The 21,164-nt window shown below is 49.9% G+C and overlaps 1 protein-coding gene across 1 annotated transcript in view; it reads left to right on the forward strand.

The window, feature by feature from the left end:
- Positions 1–21,164, forward strand: part of ZNF423 (zinc finger protein 423) — a gene marked incomplete at both ends in the record, with an annotated part of 285,025 nt that overhangs the window by 87,781 nt on the left and 176,080 nt on the right. The window contains one exon of the mRNA XM_084256847.1: positions 15,736–15,936. Within this exon, the coding sequence (XP_084112973.1) occupies positions 15,736–15,936 (201 nt within the window). The remainder of the gene's footprint in view (positions 1–15,735; positions 15,937–21,164) is intronic.

Here is a 21,164-nt window from a genome sequence, read left to right on the forward strand (position 1 = left end):
CTCACTAACGCACATACTCTTTGGCAGATGACTATAACCGTTTGAAGAGTTAGGAAACCTTTTCTAAGACAGAACAGCCCCTACCCCTTCAGTTCGTGACTGACCCCGTTCATGTTAACTGGGGGGGTTGGGAGCCCATATGAGATTTCCCTCTAGATGAAGCTTTAAAAGCAGACCCTAAAAAATCATCCCTGGAAGAGAGAAGCCAGGCACAGGGTTGAATGGAACAAAGTTTAAAAAGGTTACAAACCAGCGAGCGGCTCAGGATCCCATTCTAAGAAAATGATTGCTTCGCGTGTCTGTAAATGTAGGGAGCGTGTTCGCCAGAGCGGCCACAGCGCAAGCCTCTGGGTGGTGAGATTTCAGGTGATTTTTACTGTTTTCTTTACACTTGTCACCATGACTTGTCTCTTCAACATCAGTTACCATCTTTGTACTCAGAAATGAATCAAGCTTCTTTTTTATGGGAAAGAAAGGTACTCAGATGTTGGGGGTACCCCTGACTGACCTGATATGTGCCTGGGGTCAGGCCAAGGTTAATAATGTGGGTTCTTATTGGAAGTCTGGGAAGTTGGGTGTATCTGGGTGCCCTGCTCTCAGTGGGCCCTCATTCCCTGGTGCCCATGTGGCTCAGGGAGTGAAGTGGACCTTGGTGATGCTCCATCTGTCTTGTCTCTTTTTTTAATGTTGAGGAGCTGGGCTGGCACCACGGGGACCCAGTGGACACCTGGCCTTGTCCATGTGGGAAGGTTGCAGGCCGCGGTCATGTCTGTCTTTTCTTTGGCCCAGATTTCACTGCTTACCCTTTTCTGCACTAAAGGGGTGAACCCGGAGGGCCTCAAAACCTGATTTTCCAGGGGGCACCTCCACGCTCAGAACGTGCGCTGGTTTCTTGGAGATTGGGATGCCTGCTCTACCAACACCTAGACGTGTGACTCTCCCTCCCTGGGCCTCAGTATCCCCATCTGTAAATGAGGCTTGAAATAGTACCTGCTTCGTAGTATAGGAATCACCATGGGTGCCCGACAATATGGCTCTTATTCTTCCTCTCTCTGAACAGAGAAGGGGCTTTGCTGGAGAGATTTCCAGAAACTGTTCTGAACTCTGACCCTGGCCATATCTTGCCGGTAGCAAGTGATCATCTGACATTGTCTGGTGCGATTCCTTAGCAACCGGCTCCATTCTGTCGGCCGAGCCATCAGACGCTCTCCCAGGGAGAGAGTTCGAGTAATTTTTTCCATTTGATGTGCACTCATGGAAGGGGGCCAGGGATGCATTTTAGGCAGTACCTGGCTCCTCCTTAAATTAGACTTTTCCATTCTCATCTCCCCAAAGGTGGTTTTCCAAGCTCAGCCGTGACTCACATTCTCAGCCTACCCACAGGAGGGTTAGAAAATTTGTGAGAAGTCAGAGTTGGAGCATTGATTTTTTGTTTGTTTGTTTCAAAGACCAGAAGGTGGAAAATCTGCATTTGCTTAAAATGACTAACTTGGTCCTGTCCAGAAAAGAGGGTCTGCTTGAAGGAATGGATATGAACATGACTAATTCATCACAGTCTTCATTTGTTCATTTATCCATTCACTCAGTAAATATTATTGTGCACCTACTATGTGCCAGACACTGTTCTAGGTGCTGGGGATTCCACAGCGAACAAAGCAGACAGGAGTTCCTGTCCCTGTAAAGCGTGGCCCTTAGGTACTGTGGATTTTTTTTCCTCTAGAAGCTAGAAGCTCCCCCCTTCCTCTGCTTCTCCCTGCCCATCCCCATCGCCCTGGTGGATGGAAAGGCATGCTGGACTGGGAGGGTACTGAGGACGCCTCCTGGCTCCACCAACTTGCCGTGTGACCTGGGAATAATATCTTGGGTCTTAGACTCTAAAAAAGCTGTGGATTGGATTGGTTCCTTTCTAGGGCATCTTCTCTAGGTAAAAATTCCCCAATTCATTTATCGTTTTTTAAAAAAAAAATTATCGTTTAAAAATTTTTGATGACTCAGCCGTAGATTTTTTAATTACAAAGTATTGCAGATATATAAAAGAGTAATGAACCCCCACCCATCCAGCAGAGCCCCCAGAACTCTCCTCTTCCTGCTCTGGGTCTTGGCGTGGATGGTAACCACGTCTGACTTTCTTCTTGGAATACGTGTGAATGACGCCAGTGCAATGGGTGTGCTTGTCTTACACTTTTTGTAAGTGTCCTTTCTTACCGTATTACCATAGCTTATCTTTAGCAACCTGCTTTTTTCCTCTTTTGATGTTATATTTGGAAGATTAGTCCTTGCTGACACATGTTGCTCCATCTTATTGATTTTAAACGTTCACTGGGGTCTACTCTGTCACTGTACCACAGTTCATCTGTCCATCTCCTGTTCATGGAAATATAGGTGCCATCCATGTTTTAGGGGTGATTACAAATAATCCTGGGGGTGCAGTCTCACAGTGAACTCTCAGGAGTTCTCTAGCATATGAACCGCCACGTGGAATGATGGGATTGGGGGCGTGGCTCTAGCGCACTCCCTTCTCTGTCCATCACTGCTGCTGTTAGCTTCATTTTAGGTAACTTCTCTCCCAGTGGTTCCCGAAAATGACAGAATTGTGTCTCAGGAGCCCCACTTGGGTCACATGTCTATCCCTGCTTGGCCAGGCTTGAGTCACGGCCCTGGCCCTGGGGCATGGAGGTGAGGCCAGCGCCAAGTGAATCTACAGAGGGTGGGGTAGGGACAGCTGGCCACAGAGCTGCGTTGGGGGCAGGACAGTGACCTGGGCACTGCCCAGGGTGGCTTGATCCCTGGCATGAGGGGAAGTGGCTCTCTCCTACTTTGTCCCCACTCTCAGAGGCCAGCTGGTTCCTTTACTGACTCCTGCTGTTCGACAGGGGAGAACAGGCCCAGGGCAGGAGGGGCTAACATTGCGCATTCTCTGTTTCTAGTCGCTCATCTAATACCCTCAACACAAGGTTATTGCAGGATTTTTTTAAATTTAAATATTGATTTATTTATGCATACAAGAGCTGGGGTGTAGGCCAGAGGTACGGGGAGTGAGAGGATCCACCAGAAACAGTGAAGAGCAGAACAGGCGGATCAACTGAAACACACTGTTGAGGAGAGCAGTGGGTGAGTCAGGAGATATCTGCTGCGCCATGTGGGTCAGCTCCCTGGCTGGGGGTCGAACTTGTGCTGCAGTGGCTGGTGATAGTTTCATAGTGCTGAGACTTAACCCCTTGCGCCACCAGAGAGGCCTTTATTGCAGGATCTTGCTACATTTGGGGAAACTGAGGCTCAGCCACATGAAGAGACTGGACTGGCTGGAGGTCCTGGCAGGAGTTAAGGACACAGTTCAGGTAATGATGCAGGCATCTCTTTAGGAGCCTGTGCTGCTACATCCATATGTCCTCAATTCACGGAGTTTTCCTGCCCACACTCCAGCTGGACCTCCTGTGGGGCAAGGAGAAAGTCCACTGGGTCCGATGTTCTTGGATACATTGTTGTGGGCCCCCCTCGGAGAGTCCTTTCTTGCCTTTGATGCAAATTCTTGCGTGTTCCTGATAATATTCTGGGCTCTTCTTAACGCAAGGGGGGTCAGCTGTGAGGCATCTCAGCAATTTATAATTCTTGAAAATTCTGTTTGGTGACATGAGTTAGCATTTAATAGACACCCTGCCACCTCCTCTCTCCCTATTGTGACAAGCTCCTGGCAGAATCCTTTTGAGACTCAGGGTAATTGCGCCACGCTGGGAACGGGAAGACCACGTTGTGCTTGAGTGCGTCTCAAAACCGTCTCCACAATAGACAGTCAGGTACGCGCTTGCTTGGCTTCAAGGTAATGATTTAAACTTAATTTGACCCTTGATGAGGGAGCCCATGCTTCTGGTTGGGCCCAGTGTTTCAGTGCGGGCTTGCCTGCCATGCCTTCAACAGGAACACAAATAATTCCTTCATAACAAGTGCCTTTCAGAGGGTGTCTGCTGCTGACAGCTAATATAGAATTATTGCCCCTGAATGCATTTCTGTAATTACTTCCCAGAGATCTGTCTTTGTGTTAGAAGACATTTCACACTTTAGTAACATAAGTGTTTGGGGAGAGCAACGAGCAATAATTATGAACAGTCTTTCCGTGAAAATAAACCTAAAAAAATTATAAAAGCTAATACTAAAATTGGTTAGAGTCAAGGAGGAATTTCATTTGAATTTGATTCATGCTTATTTATTCCAAGTATAATAACCTTTCCTATATGGGAACCTTTTTTTTTTTTTTTTTAAGCAAAAGCAATAATGATACAGACAACCCGCTTTCCAATTTTTGAGCGATATGGAAACTGAAAACTGATTAAAAGTGACAAGTTGCTTGAGAATGAATAAAGAAGTGTAGTCGTGGAGCCCTGATAGGAGACATTTGTGGTAATGGAAAATGAAATGATTCACAGTGTGATCAATAAAAAATTAGCAGCATTTAATAAAAGGTTTCTGCTTCATGTTGACTAAAGAACATCGCGAGCAGTTTGAAATCCGAGTTAAGTGACGGTTTGAGGATGAGCTGGGGGTGGTGAGTGGGGTGTGGGTGTGTGTGTGCATATAGATCACGCCGATATTGGCCATCACGGTGGGGGCGGCTGGGCCCCTGGGGTCGGCCTGGAAGTTTCCATCCTGCTACCCACTTGATCTTTGCCCTGTGGTTAATCCTCAGGGTGTGGAAATGCGTCTCTGTGGGTCCTAGGCACCACAGGCCTTGCTCTCCCTGGTGGGTGGGGTCTCAGGGCTTCCATTTAAACCCATTCCCTGGGGAGGGGGACGCAGCCTGTGGGATGACTGTGTTTGTGCTGAGACCCTCAAATGTATTGTCTGGGCAGTTGGCATTGTTCTGTCTCTAGGTTTCCAGAAACTTCCAGAATGTTCTGCAGCCCACTTGCAGGACACCACACCTTCTTGGGAACTGAGACAACTCAGTAGAAAGCTGGCTGGCCAGAGCAAGTGGAGGGGGTGATGTGGTAGGGGACCCCCAGTGTCTCTGGAAGATGCCTAATGCCTGCACAGGCCCTTATGGTGGGCTCAGACTCTGTCCTCCCATAGTGGGGTGCTTGAATGGGCCAGTAGGGCCAGTGTGCTGCCCTTGACTTCTCCCTTGGCGGCAACACCTTGGTGCAGACCGCTCCATCAGACACACTGCCTTTTCTCCGGGCACTGTCTCAGGATTCTGGAAGCATGTACACTGCTGTGTCCATGCCTGGCAACTTGTGAGTTTTAAAAGGCTCTACACATCCCCTCCACTGTGCCTGGAGGAAGTAGGTTCCTGGTCCTTTCCAGGCTCTGGGTCACAACAGCAGCTGGAAACCCTTGGTACCCAGGGTGCCTGCAGCAGGACCAGGGGCCTGTTCTGGCTTTGTTCTTTCTGTCTCATCCTTCTTCAGAGAGCAGCAGGTCCACAGCTAGATTCACATTCCAGACTTCATTCACTCAACAAATATCTATTGAACACCTACTGTGTGCCAGGCTCTGTGCTGGGTGCTGGGGGCTGCCAGGGAAGCAAGGTGAGCAAAACTGGTGCTGCCTGTCTGCCTGGAGCCTATGCACTAGCACAGGAGACAGCGGGGCATCTGCAAAGGAAGCTCCCAGCATGGCTGTGAGGACAGCAAAGAGAGGTGCAAGGAGCCCAGGTCTTGCATGGGGGAGCTGACCTCATAGGGGTGAAGGTTTGCTGAGCTGAGGCCTGGTCAGCCAGGAGGAATTGGCTGGGTGAACTTTTGCACAAATTTTCTGGCTTCACAGTGAAACAGCACTATGAAGCCCTGCTCTGTGGGATCCCAGTGTCTTAGCAGACAGTGTGAGGGGGTAACATGTTGGTCTTGGGCCTGCCCCGGGCACCGCGATTAATCACTCCCCAGTTCATGCCTTAATTTACAGAAGGAGCCATGGGGGCCCAGAGCGGGCATCACCTTTGAATCCCCCAGCGACTGCCCTGTGGCCCCAGCTCCAGGCTCTGTCTGCCTTTGGCCTGAGCTATCTCAGCCTGGCCGCTGAGCCTCTCTCTGGGGCTTCTCTTCCCCCATGGGGCTCCTTTTCCTGCAGTGACCACAAGGGGGTGATTTGTGCCCCAGCATCCTCGCCTTGAGTTCTGCTCCCGACCCGGGAGCAATTAGGAGTGCCAGGTCACAAATTAGCTGGATTTATCGAGCTCCTCGTGCTGCCCCCCAGCCCGCTCCACCATCTCCCCCTTCTCAGCGTTCGTCAGTGACAAACATGACAGCAAGGAGAGGGCAACGTGGTCACAGTCTCAGGAGGTCAGGAGGAGGTAACAGCGCACAATTTTCATGGTTCCAGGGTGGCTTTGTCCGACTGTTCTTCATTACTGCATGCGGCGAGATCAGTTTTATTAAGATGGTGAGGTTTGGAGGAGCGACACCATTAACGACGTGGTGGGAAAACACAATTTTTTTTCCTTTCGGTGAGGATGTTTGTGATTCCTTCTTCTCCCCCCTTCCTGCTTTCTCTTTCCTTCCCTCTCCCTCCCACCTACCATTGTTTTCCTTCTGCTCCTGCTTACCCTTTGTAGTGGGGAGTCTCATCCTGGAAAGCTGAGGTCCCTTTCTGCTTTTGTGGGTTGGACTCAGTGCTTGAACACCCCTGGGTAGGAGTGGGAAATTCATTTATCATGTATTCATGGACACCCATAAGGGACAGGGTGCTGTGACAGAAAACCAGCCCCAGTGGGTTAAGAAACTGTGCTTTGTTCTCTGAAGTCCCTGCAGAACCCGCAACAGCAGTTGGCACATAGTAGGTGCTCACAAAGTGTTTGTTGACTGACTAATGATATATTTGTGTCTGATATGGCAGCAGCTTTTGGGGAGCTTATTGACGACCAGAGCTGGGACTTGGGATGGAATTACTTGGAAAGCGGCCCCCAAGGGGAACTCCACAACCTGATCAGGGGGCAGTGATATCATCTTCACTTTCTAGGTTGTGAGAATGAAGTCCAGAAGTATAAGTAACCAAGGTCACACAGGAGTGCTCTTGAACCCAAGTCCTAACTCTCCAAAGAAGTGACACTTGCATCACTGCCCAACTAATCTCCCTGCCTGGTGAGGAGTAAGTGAGCAGGTCACCCTGGGCTCTGGGGGGCTCAGTGGCTCTTGCTGGAAACACCCCATGAGAAGACCTGCAGTGGGTGCCCCCCAGGCTAGATCCAACCCTCTAAGACCTATTGTTTGATCCACACCACATTTCTTAAAACTTGATGCCAGCATTTAAAAATCCAGAGATTTCACATAAAAATATGGATTTCCTATTAACAAAACTGCTGATGTGTCTGCACTGGGCTCCACTTTTCATAAGGTGACTATGCAGAGGATTTGAACAGGACCCCGCTCCCTTGGGTGGGCATACAACTCCTCCCTGGCCCAGGTGACTATGCCATCCGCATTGTCAGCTGTGTCCATGCATGACCCGCTCACCTGAGTGACTGTCTCACACATCCGAGCTCAGTTTCACCTTTTGTGAAATAACAGAGTAACGTCTCCCTTATTGGCTGTGGCTCCTGGGTGAAGAATACAAATGGGGAGATCTGGGCTGAGGGAAGCGATTGCCTTTAGGATTTTGATCATTTTGGCCTCAGGTTCAGGAATTCCTGACGGGGAGAGAGATATTCTGGTCCACCATGGGACCGTGGAGAGGAAGCCCAGCACCTGCTATTGCACCATCAGCCATTGGCGGGCTGGCAAGACCTGTGTGAGGCAGCCCGGGTCAGGTTTGGCATCAGACTGACTGTGGCTTTGAAATTCTATCCAGAGAATCCTCAGCACTGACAGGGGAGCCGCTGGTGCCCCCAGACACCCACCCAGAAGTTGCTTCCCTATTTAAGAAGCGAAACTTGGACAGCAAATTATGTGTTACAATATTTGCCTACGGCTCTGCTGCTAAGGGGACCCTTTAGGCTGAGTGTTAAATGTTACCCTGCTGCCTGCACTGCAAATATTTTAAACCTGAAGATAAATAGTGGCTGCCTCTCAGAATTTGGGGCCAGCAATGGATGCACAAGCAGAGTGTCTAAGAGGTCGGCAGGCTCCCTTGCCCAGCCCCTGCTGCCCTTCCTCCTCATGCCCTCCTGCCCAGGCACATGGCAAAGTGTTCATGGAGACGAGTCTTTCTCTGTTAGCAGCGCCCCAGCTCAGCTGAAGCACCCCTCCTGCTCTGGTGCCGGGAGCATGTGGTTGGGGAAATCTATTATAGGAAACACGCGGGCTGTTAGGATGGAGAATACCTTCTTTACTAAAACAACTCTTGCCACTTTGGAAATAACAGGCCCCTTCCTGAGGGCCCCCACTACACCCCGGGGGCAGGGCAGGAGAAGTGGGCTTATGATCGTAGACAATATGTTTGCATCAGTTTCTCCGGCCTGGCCAGCACCGACCACCGTGGAGATCAGGCTGTTTCCTGGAGGAAGTGGACTTGTCATTAGGGCCGCACAGCATGGGAGGGGCAGCTGGTCTCCAGCCCAGGACTTTCCTCTCCTGGCCCCGTGATGTGTTCTGTGTGCAGACATCTGTGCGCTTTTCAAGGGACCCTGTGACCTGACAGTCTCTGTCCTGGGGAGCCTAGAGGCCTCCTGCTGCACCCCCTGGGGGTATGGTGTCTCCAACTCTTGTCCAAGTCAGGCAGCTGCCTGTGTTGTCTTGAATAAGAGCAGCAAACAGTGATCGTGGTGAGCATCTTCTCAAGTCTTAAATGTGGGCCAGGTATCAGGCTTTGTACATATTGTACAATATTTTGTACATATTGTACATATTGCCTTATTAAAATAAATAATGTCATGAGATTCTTCTCAGACAGGTGACTTGTCCAAGGTCCCCAGCTGCCAAGTGGTGGCATGTGGATTTGAACCCAGGCAGACTGGCTTCAAAGTCTGATTCTTTTCTACTCTTTCCCTGTCATTCCAGCAATCCCTGAAACATGACTCCAGCTGTCTGCTGCTTGTCTGTGTCATTGCTGAATAACCTTTTTTATTGTAAGAACTTGGTTCCATCAGCCCCACTGGACCCCTCTGTACTGGCTACCCGGATGCTTCCCGTATGATTGGGTTCCCGGGGCAAACCCTCAACACTCCTAGAATTCACTGGTAGTTCTGATTTCTGTGGAGGTGGATGGCACAGTCTCTTGTCTGTGTCTGATGGGGAGAAGAAATGAGAAGTGGGGACCTCTTCCCAGGACTTGTGGCCTTCAGGGCTGGACTCCCCTGCCTCTCATTCCTGGCTTTTACTCCTTTCTGCTCCCTTGTGCCTTTGCTGTGCCTTTGCCCAAGCCCTCCTCCCCTCCCTGCTCTCTGCAGCCTCCTCCTGGCGCCCGCAAACCCTTGGGGCTCCTGGGCTCATGTGTAGGTGGGTAGTAGCTGTGTGCACAGTTCTCCCGCACTGATGGCCCTCTATCCAGGTGATTCTGACCTCCACTTTCAACATATGAGGAATCAGGCAGGAGAAGTGACTTGCTCAAGGTCACTCATGGGGTGGGAGGAGGCACCAGAGCTAAGACGGGAACCTCTTACCAACCCAGCTATGAGACAGGCTTCACCACCTGCACCTCCCTTGGCATCCATGTGCTCACCTGCTCATGCTTTCACTCACCCGACAGTTACTAAGCAGCTCTTCTGGACCAGGTTTTGTGTGGGCTTTGAGGCCACCGAGATGAATCCGCTGGGTGGGCCTGTGTGCTGTAGTGGGTGCGCCTGTTATGCTTGGCTCACGGGAGACACTGAAATGTTTGTGGGATGAATGAAGGGAGGGGTGAACCTGTGTGATTATTGGCACTGGTATTGCTCATGCTCCTCACACTCGGTTCCATATCCTGGACAGGTACACAATTTCTGGGGCCCCAGATGTGGGACACCCCCATTGGCTCTCAGGGCATTCAGGGCTCCCTGCTGGCCAGGTGACCCTCATGGTCTCTCCCAGGAAGGGCGGGAGGCAGCCTTCCTGGTGAGGGTCTCAGACTCAGGCAGGGCTGCTCTCAGCTGGCCCTCGGGAATGTGAGGCCCCGACAGCCCTGACTCATGAGCTCAGAAGCCTCGCTGAGAAGGTAGGAAATGTCCTGTTCTCAGACCTGGCTGCCTGGGGCCTCGCCCCTTCCCCTTGTTCCTGGTACTGGACTCACCCAGCTGTTCCCAGCTCGTTCCTTTTGCAGGCACCCCCCCTTTTTATCCACCCATATACCAATTAAGAGTGAGGATCTGTGGAGCTTCCCTGGTGGCGCAGGCGGTTGAGCGCGGTGCTGTGAAGCTGTCTGCAGCCTCTGCAGCCCGGGTTTGATCCCAACCTGATCCCGACCTGCCAGGGAGATGCCCAAATGGCACGGCAGATCTCTTCTGCCTCGCCCGCTGCTCCCCTTAGCAGTGTATTTCGGTCAGTCTGCCTGTTCTGTTCCCTGCTCTGTCTCTGGTGAATCCTCTCACTTTCCTGCACATCTGGCCTGTATGCCGCTTCTTGTATGAATAAATAAATCTTCAAAAAAAAAAAAAAGAGTGATGATCTGTGGTCAGAAGCTCTGGGTTCGAATCTAGTGTTTGCCCTTCCTAGGGTGTGAGCTGCATGTGATCCTGAGCCTTGGTTTCCCCATCTGCAAGGTGGGGCCCTCCAGTCCCTGCCACAAAGGGTCACTGTGAAGACAGAATGGGACGAGGTGAATGGAGAGCAGTGCCAGGCAGTTACTGGCACAGCTGCCAGCTGCACTCGGTGCAGGGGGCGCTGTGGAGAGCAGAGCTGCCTCTCCACTGAGGTCTCTGCTGCCTCTTCCTTCAGAGCTCTGGGGCCACTTTTCTTGCTCAACATTCCTTCCTGCTTTGTTATTGTTTCTCTTTGCTCATGTAGAAAGTTCCCTAAGCCCCTGTCTTAGACACAGGGGCTGGTGTGCTTGGGTGTGGTATATGGGGGCCCATTGCTGCTTGGTGTGTTCTCTTCCTCCTGTGTTGAGGAAGAACAGAGTGGCCCCATCGCATTGTGGATGGAACCAGTGGGACTGCGAACTTTGGACTCTTCTAAGATGGCGACTCCACATGGTTCAGCCTAGTACTAACGAACAATAAACAGCAGGTGGCCACGTCCCTCCTCCTGTCCTCCACCTGTGTTGATACTCAAAGGCTTATTTCTTTGAAACCAATTTATTCATTTAGTCAAGGTTTACGGAGGCCTCCTCCTCCCCCTGCTCCCTGCTTGTGTGTGCCCATCTGCACCAGGGCTGGGGAGGCGTGTGGAGCAAAACCAAATATAGTCCCACCTTTGTAGATCCTGGACCATCTGGTTGGTGGGCGAGTGTTCTAGCTGTGTAGCAAGCCCCCCCCTCTCCGCCCCCCAAACTCAGAGTCCTAAAGCAGCAATCAGGATCAGGCCTGTGGGCTGACTGTGCTGGGCTGGTGGGCTCACTTGGCATTTCTTTTACACATGTCGTCAAATATGGTGGCTGTGGCTGCTGTCATTTGGGGGCTCGGCTGGGGAAGGGCTTGCTTTTACCATCAGGACGTCCCAAACGGTGACTCAGGGGCTGGTGGTTGGTGCTGGGCTCCTGCTGTGGAGCTCAACGGGAGCACCCACACTCTCTCCCTGTCACTTGGGCTTCTCATAGTGTGGCTGCTGGGTTCCCAGGCATCATGTCCCAAGATACCAGGAGCACCGGGAAGCTACAGCTGGACTCTGACAGGGCCTCAGAAATCCAGGGACGTCACTTCCATTGCATTCTAGTGATCAAGGGAGTCTCGGAGGCCAGCCAGTCCGGAGGGGAATGGTGGAAAGGAATCAGCCCTCTTCTTGAAGGGAGAGTGCATCTTACTACAGAAGACGTGTGCCGGTACATTCCCCACAGCCCACAGAAGTGTGGGTGCACATTGCCATGTGTACCCAGCCAAGGGATGCATCAAGGGACCTACTTGACATTGATGCTTAGGCCTGTGGGTGCCCCCTGGGTAGGTGAAGAGTTACAGGGAACGGGGTGAGAAGCCCTTGGTGCAACAAGCTTGCAGTTCAAGGGATTGAAGGTCTGTGTGGGTGAGGAGATGAGGATGTCAAAGGTCATCAGAGCCCTTGCTGGACCAAGGACCAGACCTTGCTGGGACACGGACAGTGCGTATGCCTTTGAAGGGGTTTACAAATTCCTTGACGTTTGGCTCAGTTTTGCTCTCTACTGGGAGGAGACCGTGTGGTAGGTGGTTAAGAGTCAGGCACATCTGTGTTTGAAACCTGCTACCATGGCCTCCCTCAAGCTCCGTCACCTCAGTTTCCTCCCCTGTGAAATGGGGATGTGATGGTGCCCCACTCCCAGAGCTGCCTGGCCAGCACAGCAGGTGCTCCCTGCAGCTGGGTTTTGAGTTGTCCCCAGTGGAGCTTGGACAGTGGGTGGAGAGGCCAGGCCCCAGTTTGCTTTCTTTTTTCATGCACCTGGCCCCAAGGGACAGGGCCTGGTTGGAAATTGCTTCAGGCTGCTCCAGGTAACCCTCAGGAGAACTTGGGTGGGTCTGGAGGGAAAGGTGCTGCTGGCCTATTTGGGGAAGTCTCTCCCAGCCCTGGAAGCCTTGGAAGAAAGAAGTGCAGACTTTGCCTCATTGGATAGGGGAACTCGCAGGACCAGCAGGGCGATGCTAGCTCTGACCCAGGGGGTCACGGCGTTGGGAACTCGAAGCGGCACTTGGGATTGGGGCTCAGAAGGCCTGGTGGCAGCCTCTAGGCTCTTACCTCTCCATGCTTGCTCAGGCCATGACCCGAGGGACATCCGGGGCTGGACAAGAGTGGGACATGGGACAGGCAGGGCCACTGCGACCAGCTGGAGCTGGATCAACTAGGAGTGTAGGGAAGCTTCATTCATGTGGCCCCCAGGGGCTTACCATGCAGCTGGTCAGGTTGGGGCTGGAGGCAGAACAGCCCAGGGTGCTCCCAAGAGGGTGGGCGCCTTTATTCTGTCCCTAGAACTTCCACCTCTTGGACCCTGGGGAGCCCGGGGTTCAAGCAGTCCCTGGGGCCTGGGGGAAGGGCTTGCTTTTACCATCAGGACTGAAGGGTTCAGTTCCTCGCCATGGCTTTGGGTGACCCGTCTCCCTCTTTTAGCCCCATTGTCTCTTCTGCAAGTGAAAAAATAATCCCATTTACTTTTCTTCCCTATTGTGAGGTTCAAAAATTCGTGGGGGATGAAGGGTTGCCTGTTCTGGGGGTCCCAATTCTAACAGCAGAGGGGCCCTGGGGGATGGCATTGTCAGGAGAGTTCCACTCCCCAAAACTTCTTCAGACCCCTGAGTAGTCCCCCTCTGGCTTCCTGAGGGTCAGAATGGCTAGCCATGTGGTCCCTTGGGACCCCAGATGACGAGGTCCCAACCTTTGCTGCCTCCTCTTTCCTGCCTCTTTCTGTGCAGTCACCCTGCCTTCCCATTAGTAGCTGGCGGCAGGGGAGGTGACAGTTCCTTAAAACAGATTTATGCTCTTGGATGACTTTATGGGTTTTTGTCTTATAAAAACCCAAGAGTTGACATTCTGATTTATCTACTCGTGAGTCGACAGGATGTACCAGATTTAAAGAGATCAAATACATTGTAATGTTTGTGGTTCCAGTTGTGGATTAGACGAGCTATTATGGAAAGTGCTGCCAAGTAAATATGGCCAAAGAAAAAAAATAACAAGAGGATAATTTAAATATGTCTATTAAATTGTGTGTGTTAAGTAAAGTAGCACAGGCATGGTGCTGAATGTAACTTACTAGCTCAAGAGTTGCTGAAGTAGATAAAGCTGGAATTATGGTTCTTTTTTCCCCCTTCAGAACATTTTTTTTTTTTTTTTTATTAAGGGAAGAGACTGTAAACTAGGAATTTCAGAGACGGGTACTTGATTGTGTAACCATGGTTGTGTGATGACTTACAGCACTGAAGGCTCCAAATGATATTTCTCATTTCTTTGCTTTCTATTTCTTACTGTCGCCACCGCAGCAGATCAGATTTCTTGAGATAAATATGCTGCCTGGCTTTTAATGGGATTTCTGTATTGCCAGGAGTTGGCGTGTTTTGATAATAAAAGAACCTAAAAATTGTACATCCCCTAATTGGTAAGAAGAGAGATGTTTTGATGGGCCACAAATGGAAACATTGATTTTTACTGCCTCCGTGCAGTTCCAAGCAGCGTGTCATGCCACATTCCCGCCACCGAAGGCGGCAGCTGGCTCTCGGGTGAGCTGATTCGTGTTCTCTGGTTTTTGATGTCAGTGCTTGGAAGCGCGTGTTCTGTGCGGAAGGGAGAAATAGAGCCTTATAATGTTATCTGTTTCTAAATTGAAATATATTTATAGAGCTGTGGCTTCCACTACGAATCGAATACATTCTTTGCTTCATTTCTCTTTCTTGCTTTGGCGACCAGCCCTCGGGGGTTTAAAGGTTTTGTGCTCAAGCGTTTTTCTGTCATGGCAATGCTATGTGCAACGCACACGTGGACTCACATGTTTGCTGGCACGTATAATGGACAGATATATCTTTATACATAATAGAGGTCTCTTTAATTTAAATCTCTGTTAGTTTCTGAACAGGTGGATCTGTTTTCCAGGACAGACTGTGGAAAGAGACCACACGCACTTTGAGTTTCCACTGTGAGTCTCTGTATTTTAATTGGCAAGTTTAATCCACTGACATTTATTGGGATTACTGATATATTCTCCTGCTATATTTACCATGCTTTCTTAGCACTTTGATTTACAAGTTCTTGATGTGTCCTATTAATCTTTCAGATTGAGGTTGTGTTCCATTTCCCACAGCTGTGCAGGGAAGTGCAGTAGACAGGAGTCAGGATGTTGAGTTAAACATCTGTAGGGTGCTGGGAATGTTGCGGCCCCCTGGCAGGATGCCAGGTGTTGTGTACCTGTGAAATTGGAATAACAACAATGTCCCTCTCTGAGGGCATGGGGCACGACCTGGGGGGACAGGACCACTTGTACCTCTTTTTAGCCCTACCCTGTATGAGGCTGTGAGGTGGGACTCTAGGCATGCAATTGTGATTTGAATCATAGAACACTACACAAAAGCAAGGCATCATTGTCATGATTTTGAACTCACTTTACTGTACAGATTGCCCACTGGTGTGCACAGTGCTAAGCAGGGAGTAGGTATCATCTTTTAAAGAAATTGGTTAAACAATCCCAAGGCTAGTCTTGGCTGATCCGAGGGTGTAAATGAGCTCTCAGGTGCATTTTAAGTTTGGGGTTTGACTGTGGTCCTGCAAACACATGTGCTTCCTTGACACATTCTAGGATCAGGGCATCTTTGTGAATCACTGAGCCAACATTACTACCCTGAGAGGTTTGTTGTGCAGAAGGTGAAGCTGCTAAGAGCTCTCCTACCTCTAAATTGCAAGACTTTGGTGAGATGAAAAGTTTCGGTGAGTTAGGAGTAGCTGATACAGGCTCTAGGGAAGTGTGTAAGAGACTGGGTTTTTAGGAGACAAAATGCTACGGCATTTTCACTACCCCAATGGATCCCAACCCTAGCAGCCACGCACAGAGGGAAAATGACAGGAAATCCCCCTAGAAGATTTGCACCAAGAATTAAAGAATCTAGTTGAGAATTATGGCACCACATGCTACAAAATAAATCCATATATTAATATACTGAGAGGTGTCAAGAATAATGGACCCTGGGAGGTAGAGTAATTAAATGTATCTTAATAAATGCCAGGCGACTCTTTTAAAACCCTTTCCCAAGACCCCATCAGCTGACATGGACTGTATTCTTCCTGTTGGCAGGAGGCCTAGAAGGAGAGCCGGAGTGTGATCGAAAAACCAGCCGTGCGCTGGAAGACAGGAACAGCGTGACAAGTCAAGAGGAGAGAAATGAGGACGATGAAGACATGGAGGATGAGTCAATTTACACCTGCGATCACTGTCAGCAGGACTTCGAGTCTCTGGCAGACCTGACGGACCATCGGGCCCACCGCTGTCCTGGAGGTAATGCTAAATAGCTCCGGGATTCTGACAGGTGGTTATATGGATAATTGGACATAGCAACAGCTTGAAGCCTCAAGTGAGATTAAAGAATTAATAATGTAATTTTACAGTTAATGTCATTTTATTGTGGTGTCTTGGGTACCCTGGATCCGGCTTTTAAATAAAATTAAAAAATAAAAGCAAGAGCTTTTTGGCAGACAAGCGTTAGGCGGAGGTGCCCCGACCCTCCCTTCCTCCCTCAAGCTGTACTCCATAGTATGAGGGCCGTAAGTGGGCGGGCCTGCACCCAGATTTCTAGAAGGCTTTTGTGGAAACCCAGCAATTAAGAGGTTGTTAGTGCAAAGTTAAGCAGCTTAAGTGTGGAGAGTCGCGTGGAGTGAGTGCCAAGGCAAGGCCTGGGATGGGTGGGGAGAAATTCAAAGGCCAAGAGAGGCTCGTGCTGAAAGGGCCCTGGTTCTACCTCTGTGCTTGGCCTCCCACTTCCCTGAGCATGAGGAGAAGCGTGGCTGGCAGCAGTTTCTGCCAGATCTGCTATAGCCCTGTTCTCCGTTTACCTCAAAAAGGTGGACAAGGCCACAGATTTCTAAGAATAATTTAAGACTTCTGTGTGTCTGGGACTTGTGGGGTGGGTGCGATGGAGGTTTGGGTCATATGTATTCTTGGGGTGTGACAACCATGCTGTAGAGGTGGGGTTGACATGGTTCTTGACTTGGTTCTTGATTCAGTTTGTGGGCATGTGAAGCATCCTTAAACAGATATCCTGAGATATTTTCCTTAATCATGGTTGTTGATGACACCCTTAGGATGCCAGTTTGTGGTGGGGATCTCTTGGTTTTTTTTTTTTTGGTGGGAGGAAATTTGCTGGCTGGAAGCAGGTTGGGATACAAATACAAAACCCTTGCTTCCCTACTTTTCATACCATCTTGGAAGTTTATAAGCCAAGTGGTTGGAGAACATGGCTATGACTTTTCCTCTAGTGACAGCCATACCTGCGCAGTTCTGGCTATATCACATCGCTGTTCTCAAACTTTGAAGGGAAGAGATAACAAAAAACAGTAGGCCCAAGAGGATTCTTGCAGTTTTGGACTTTTTGGGGCTCTGCAAACCAAACTCATTTGAAATTTGTGATATTTCAATATTTCAACCACAGGAGGATGATTATGACTACTTATAATCTTAGAAACACTAAGACATTGAGAGGGAAAGGTAATTGCTTGACCAAGGTGACCAAGCCAGGACCTCTTCAGGATCCTGTGCAATAGACTCTCTTATTAGAGAAAATAATAGATGCTGATGTATTTTTTGATTTAGCCAATAAGTGAGGTGGAATCTTAATTAACTATAAAGAGAATAAAATATTATCACTTACCTTAAAAATAATCAATTGCTCTTTTAATGAAAAGCTATCCTCTTTCTTTCTTTTTTTTTTTTTAAGATTTATTTATTTATTTATATAAGCACTGGGTACAGTCAGAAGCGTGGGAGGGTAAGAGAATTCACCAGAGCTAGAGCGGGGAACAGAACAGGCAGACTAACGAAATACACTGCTGAGGGGAGCAGCGGGCACGGCAGGAGAGGTCTGCGCGCCATGTGGGACCCTTGCCGGCGGCCAGGGATCAAACTGGTGCTGCAGAGGCTGCGGGCAGCTTCGCAGCCCAGCGCTCAACTGCTGCACCACTGGGGAGGCCCTATCGTCTTTATTTCTAAACATAAAAGAACATGCTGTTCTTGGCTAGTTGATCAAGAGTCCCCTGTACTGAGCAATGCTTTCCTGGGTTTCTGCAGCTCTTGGATTAGGTCCCATCTTAGGCTACCCTTTCCTCCTGTTCTCCAAAATCAAATAGATTCTTGTGTCTCTCACCTTCCTTTGAAAAGGGCCCACCATTTCTAGGTGGAGAAGGGAAAACGGGGGACTCTGGAGTTGTATGTGGGGTTCTGTGCCAGAAATAAGAAATGGTAGCTAATTGTGCTTTGGTCCTGAGCACAGTTCTCCTCCCAGGGCAGCCTCTTCTGACAGCCTCAGGCTTCCACTGAATCATGGCAGTCCCGTTTGCAGGGTCCCCAGCCATCCTTAGGGATGCTGGTGGTATCCACCGATACTCCTGCCTCCTTTCTAATAGGAACCCACTAACGACCTCCCTGGGGTCGTGGAGCCAGGGATATCCCCAAACTCTGGAGCATTAGAAGGGAGTCAGAAATTCCTTGAAAGAGTCCTGGAAATACCTTGCCTAATAGCATCCCCAAGAAATTCATTACCGCCCACTAAAGGTGTGATCCAGTCTGGGATTCTCCCTAACATGGGAGAGATATGTTAGGCGGTATTTCCCCTTCACTCTTAGGTTCTTAGGATTAAAAAGTCAGGATAAACCTGGGAACTGCATACATATTATTCAGAATGGGTGCCTCCACATCCTTCAATACTGTGGGATTATCAAACTGTGTCCCCGAGGCTATTGGTGTTCTGTCTGACAGGCCTCTGGCACCTACAGCAGTCAGAGTAATTCACCTTAAAAGGTTCATTTTATACGCTGGACTGTAGCATAAGATATTATGTGAAAATTAACTTCTGCTTTGAAACAGGTACAAAAATGCAATTGCAGGCCCTCCCAGGCCAGACTCATGGGTCTGCTAGACGCTTGTCATGGGTCATCCCGTAGCTGTACTTGGGGCGACTCAGGCGGACAGAGGGACAATGCAGAGGGGGAAATGGACACTTGACAGCCCAACAAAGGCCGTGTCAGGGAGGGCCATGCTCTGCTGAGGCCACAGGCCCTGGGTGCTCAGAGATGTTTTGGAGGGAACAAATGAGTTTGTTTAGAGGGAAGGCAGGTTGTCTCTGCTGTTGAGAATGTGGGGCCTGAGGGCAGTGCCACTTGTCAATACTGCTGTCCCCTCCTGGAACAACCCTCGCCCCCACAGAGGGCTGTCAATGCTGGAATGTGGAGGCAGCAGGCTCCCCCACCCCCAGCAGGTGTTCCCAGGAAGTCCAGCCCTTCCAGAAGCAGGCATGTTGGGGAGACACTGTGTGGGTGGGGTGTGTTGTGGGGGGCGATCTTGAATGTGGTTCTTTAAAACTGTTTCAGCCGAGTGACCTCTTGGTCCTTTCTATATCTTTCTTTGGCTGTTGGGGTGGGGTGAGGTGGTGGTGAGGATCTGGGAGAGTAACTGAGGTTTGGAGATTTTCTAAAGGGGGAAGGGTTGTTCACCAGGGAAGGGGGAGCTCCTGCCAGAATGGTGGTGATGACATTCAGAAGGAAGACCCCAGGGACTCTACACCGAAGAACCGTCATTTCCAGTGATGGTCCTTCCGTTGTGCCCGGCAGGACCCGACTCTGGGTCCAGAGTTGCTGAAGTGTGGGCTCGGGAATGCAGACAGTGCCATCAAGCCCTGTTCATATCTCTCTCTCCCTCTCCCTCCTTCTCTCTGTCTCTCACTGTCTCCTTCTCATGTCTGAGGTGAAACCAACCTTAAACCCTCAAGGCTTCAAGCATTGCATCCTTATGACTTGAAATAAGCAAAGACCTCATCTTCTCTGACCCTCACACCCCAACAGCTGCTTGCCTCCTTGGTCTTCCCCTCCCGTCCATGGGACAGCTCCCGGCTGGAGCGGTGGGTGCACCCCCTTTTAGATCCTGCATTTGCTATGGGACGTTTTCTGGATGGCGCCCACACCGCATGGGGTCTTCTCCATTATTCTTTTTTTTTTTTTGGGTGTGGGGTGGGGTGGGGCAATTCTTTTAAACAGCTTTCCTCAAGCAGATGAAGCTTGGGTTACTAGATATAATATAATAAATAGTCTAAAGTACTATAATAAAATTTTACATGTAGACTAGTAGATGATTTTTGTAACTTGGAGGCTGACTTGATGCTTGTGCTGGCCTTGTCTGTTCCTAATGCAGCGCGTTTGTGGACACAAAGTGAAGAAATGTACAGAGCATTCGGTGGCTGTGTGAGTGGAGGATAGAAATTCGGGTCTCACTAACTTAATGTCGGCACAGGGTGTGAGCTGAAGCTCACACAGACATGGCTTATGAAATGTTGGCCCAGCCAGTTAGGGCCCTATAAATAGTTGCAGCGGTGTTTTTCGGTGTCTTCTGGGAGCTGGGAGGATTTGAGCATCTTTTGGAAAGCATCTCTGAGAACTTTCTGGGCACCATGGAAGCAGGTGCCAGAGGCTGGGCTTAGCTGGTGGCTGATTGCCATTTTTTATGTGGTCACTGAAGCAGGTCACCGTGAGCATTTGTCTGGTTCTGGTGGAATGTTTTAGTGCTTCCTGGTACAACCACCGTCTTTTAAGGACACTTTGTGATTTAGACTGACTGCTGCTTGGGCCCAAATGAATGAGCCCAACTGCCCAAGAACCCAGTCGTCCTGGGTTAGACCTGACTTCCTAGCGAGGCTCCTGTGCCAGGAGTGGGCTGTCGGCAGGTGTCTGTGTGCCTGTCCTGGACACTGGCAGGTTCCTGGCAGGAGCCTCTGGAGGTCTTTTTGGAAGTCCTTGGTCTTTATGCTCAAGACATCACTGGCATGACTTGGGTTATCACTATAGCTTGGGAGAGGCAGATGGAATTTCTAGAAGGACTGAGGTTTCTAACTCTGCACTCCTGGCACTTGCTCCACAGATCAGAAATTGCCTTTGGGATCAGGTTAGAGCTGAGCATTGGTTTCTTCTCCTTTGGGTGCCATTGCCTTACCCTCTACCCAGGCCAGTTTCCTTGCTGCGGCACACCCCTCTCCCCTGCACCGCAGCCTCCTCGAGTGATCTCTCCAGTCCTCACCCCAACATTGTCCATTTGGCTCATCAGATTCTGTAATTATTCTGTGATTCTGTGGTCTTCCTAACCGCTGCTGGACTTCATGAGGACAAGAGCCATGTCTGTGTCTGCTGTGTTGCCCATTACATCCTCACCCAGCTCTTGGTGCACAGTGGTGCTTGTTGAATGAAGGAGTGATCTCTCCAAGTCTTTACAGCAGTCCCAGCAGGGAGCTCCTACTTTTCACGATTCCTCCCGATTTTACAAACTGATCAACTGAGGCTTGGAGGGGAGGTTTGCTCAAGGTTGTAGAGCTTGAGCTTAAATTCCAACTCTGAACACCTTGTGCTAAGCACCCAGACTGGGGATGGCGAGCAATTTCAAAATAAATTCTAGACAGTCTCAGCTTATTTGAATGCTCAACTTTAAAAAAAGGGAGGGAGAAATTTATTCAAATAGCAACAGCAAACAGT

This window comes from Talpa europaea (assembly GCF_964194135.1).
Source record: "Talpa europaea genome assembly, chromosome: 16".
Lineage (NCBI taxonomy): Eukaryota > Metazoa > Chordata > Mammalia > Eulipotyphla > Talpidae > Talpa > Talpa europaea.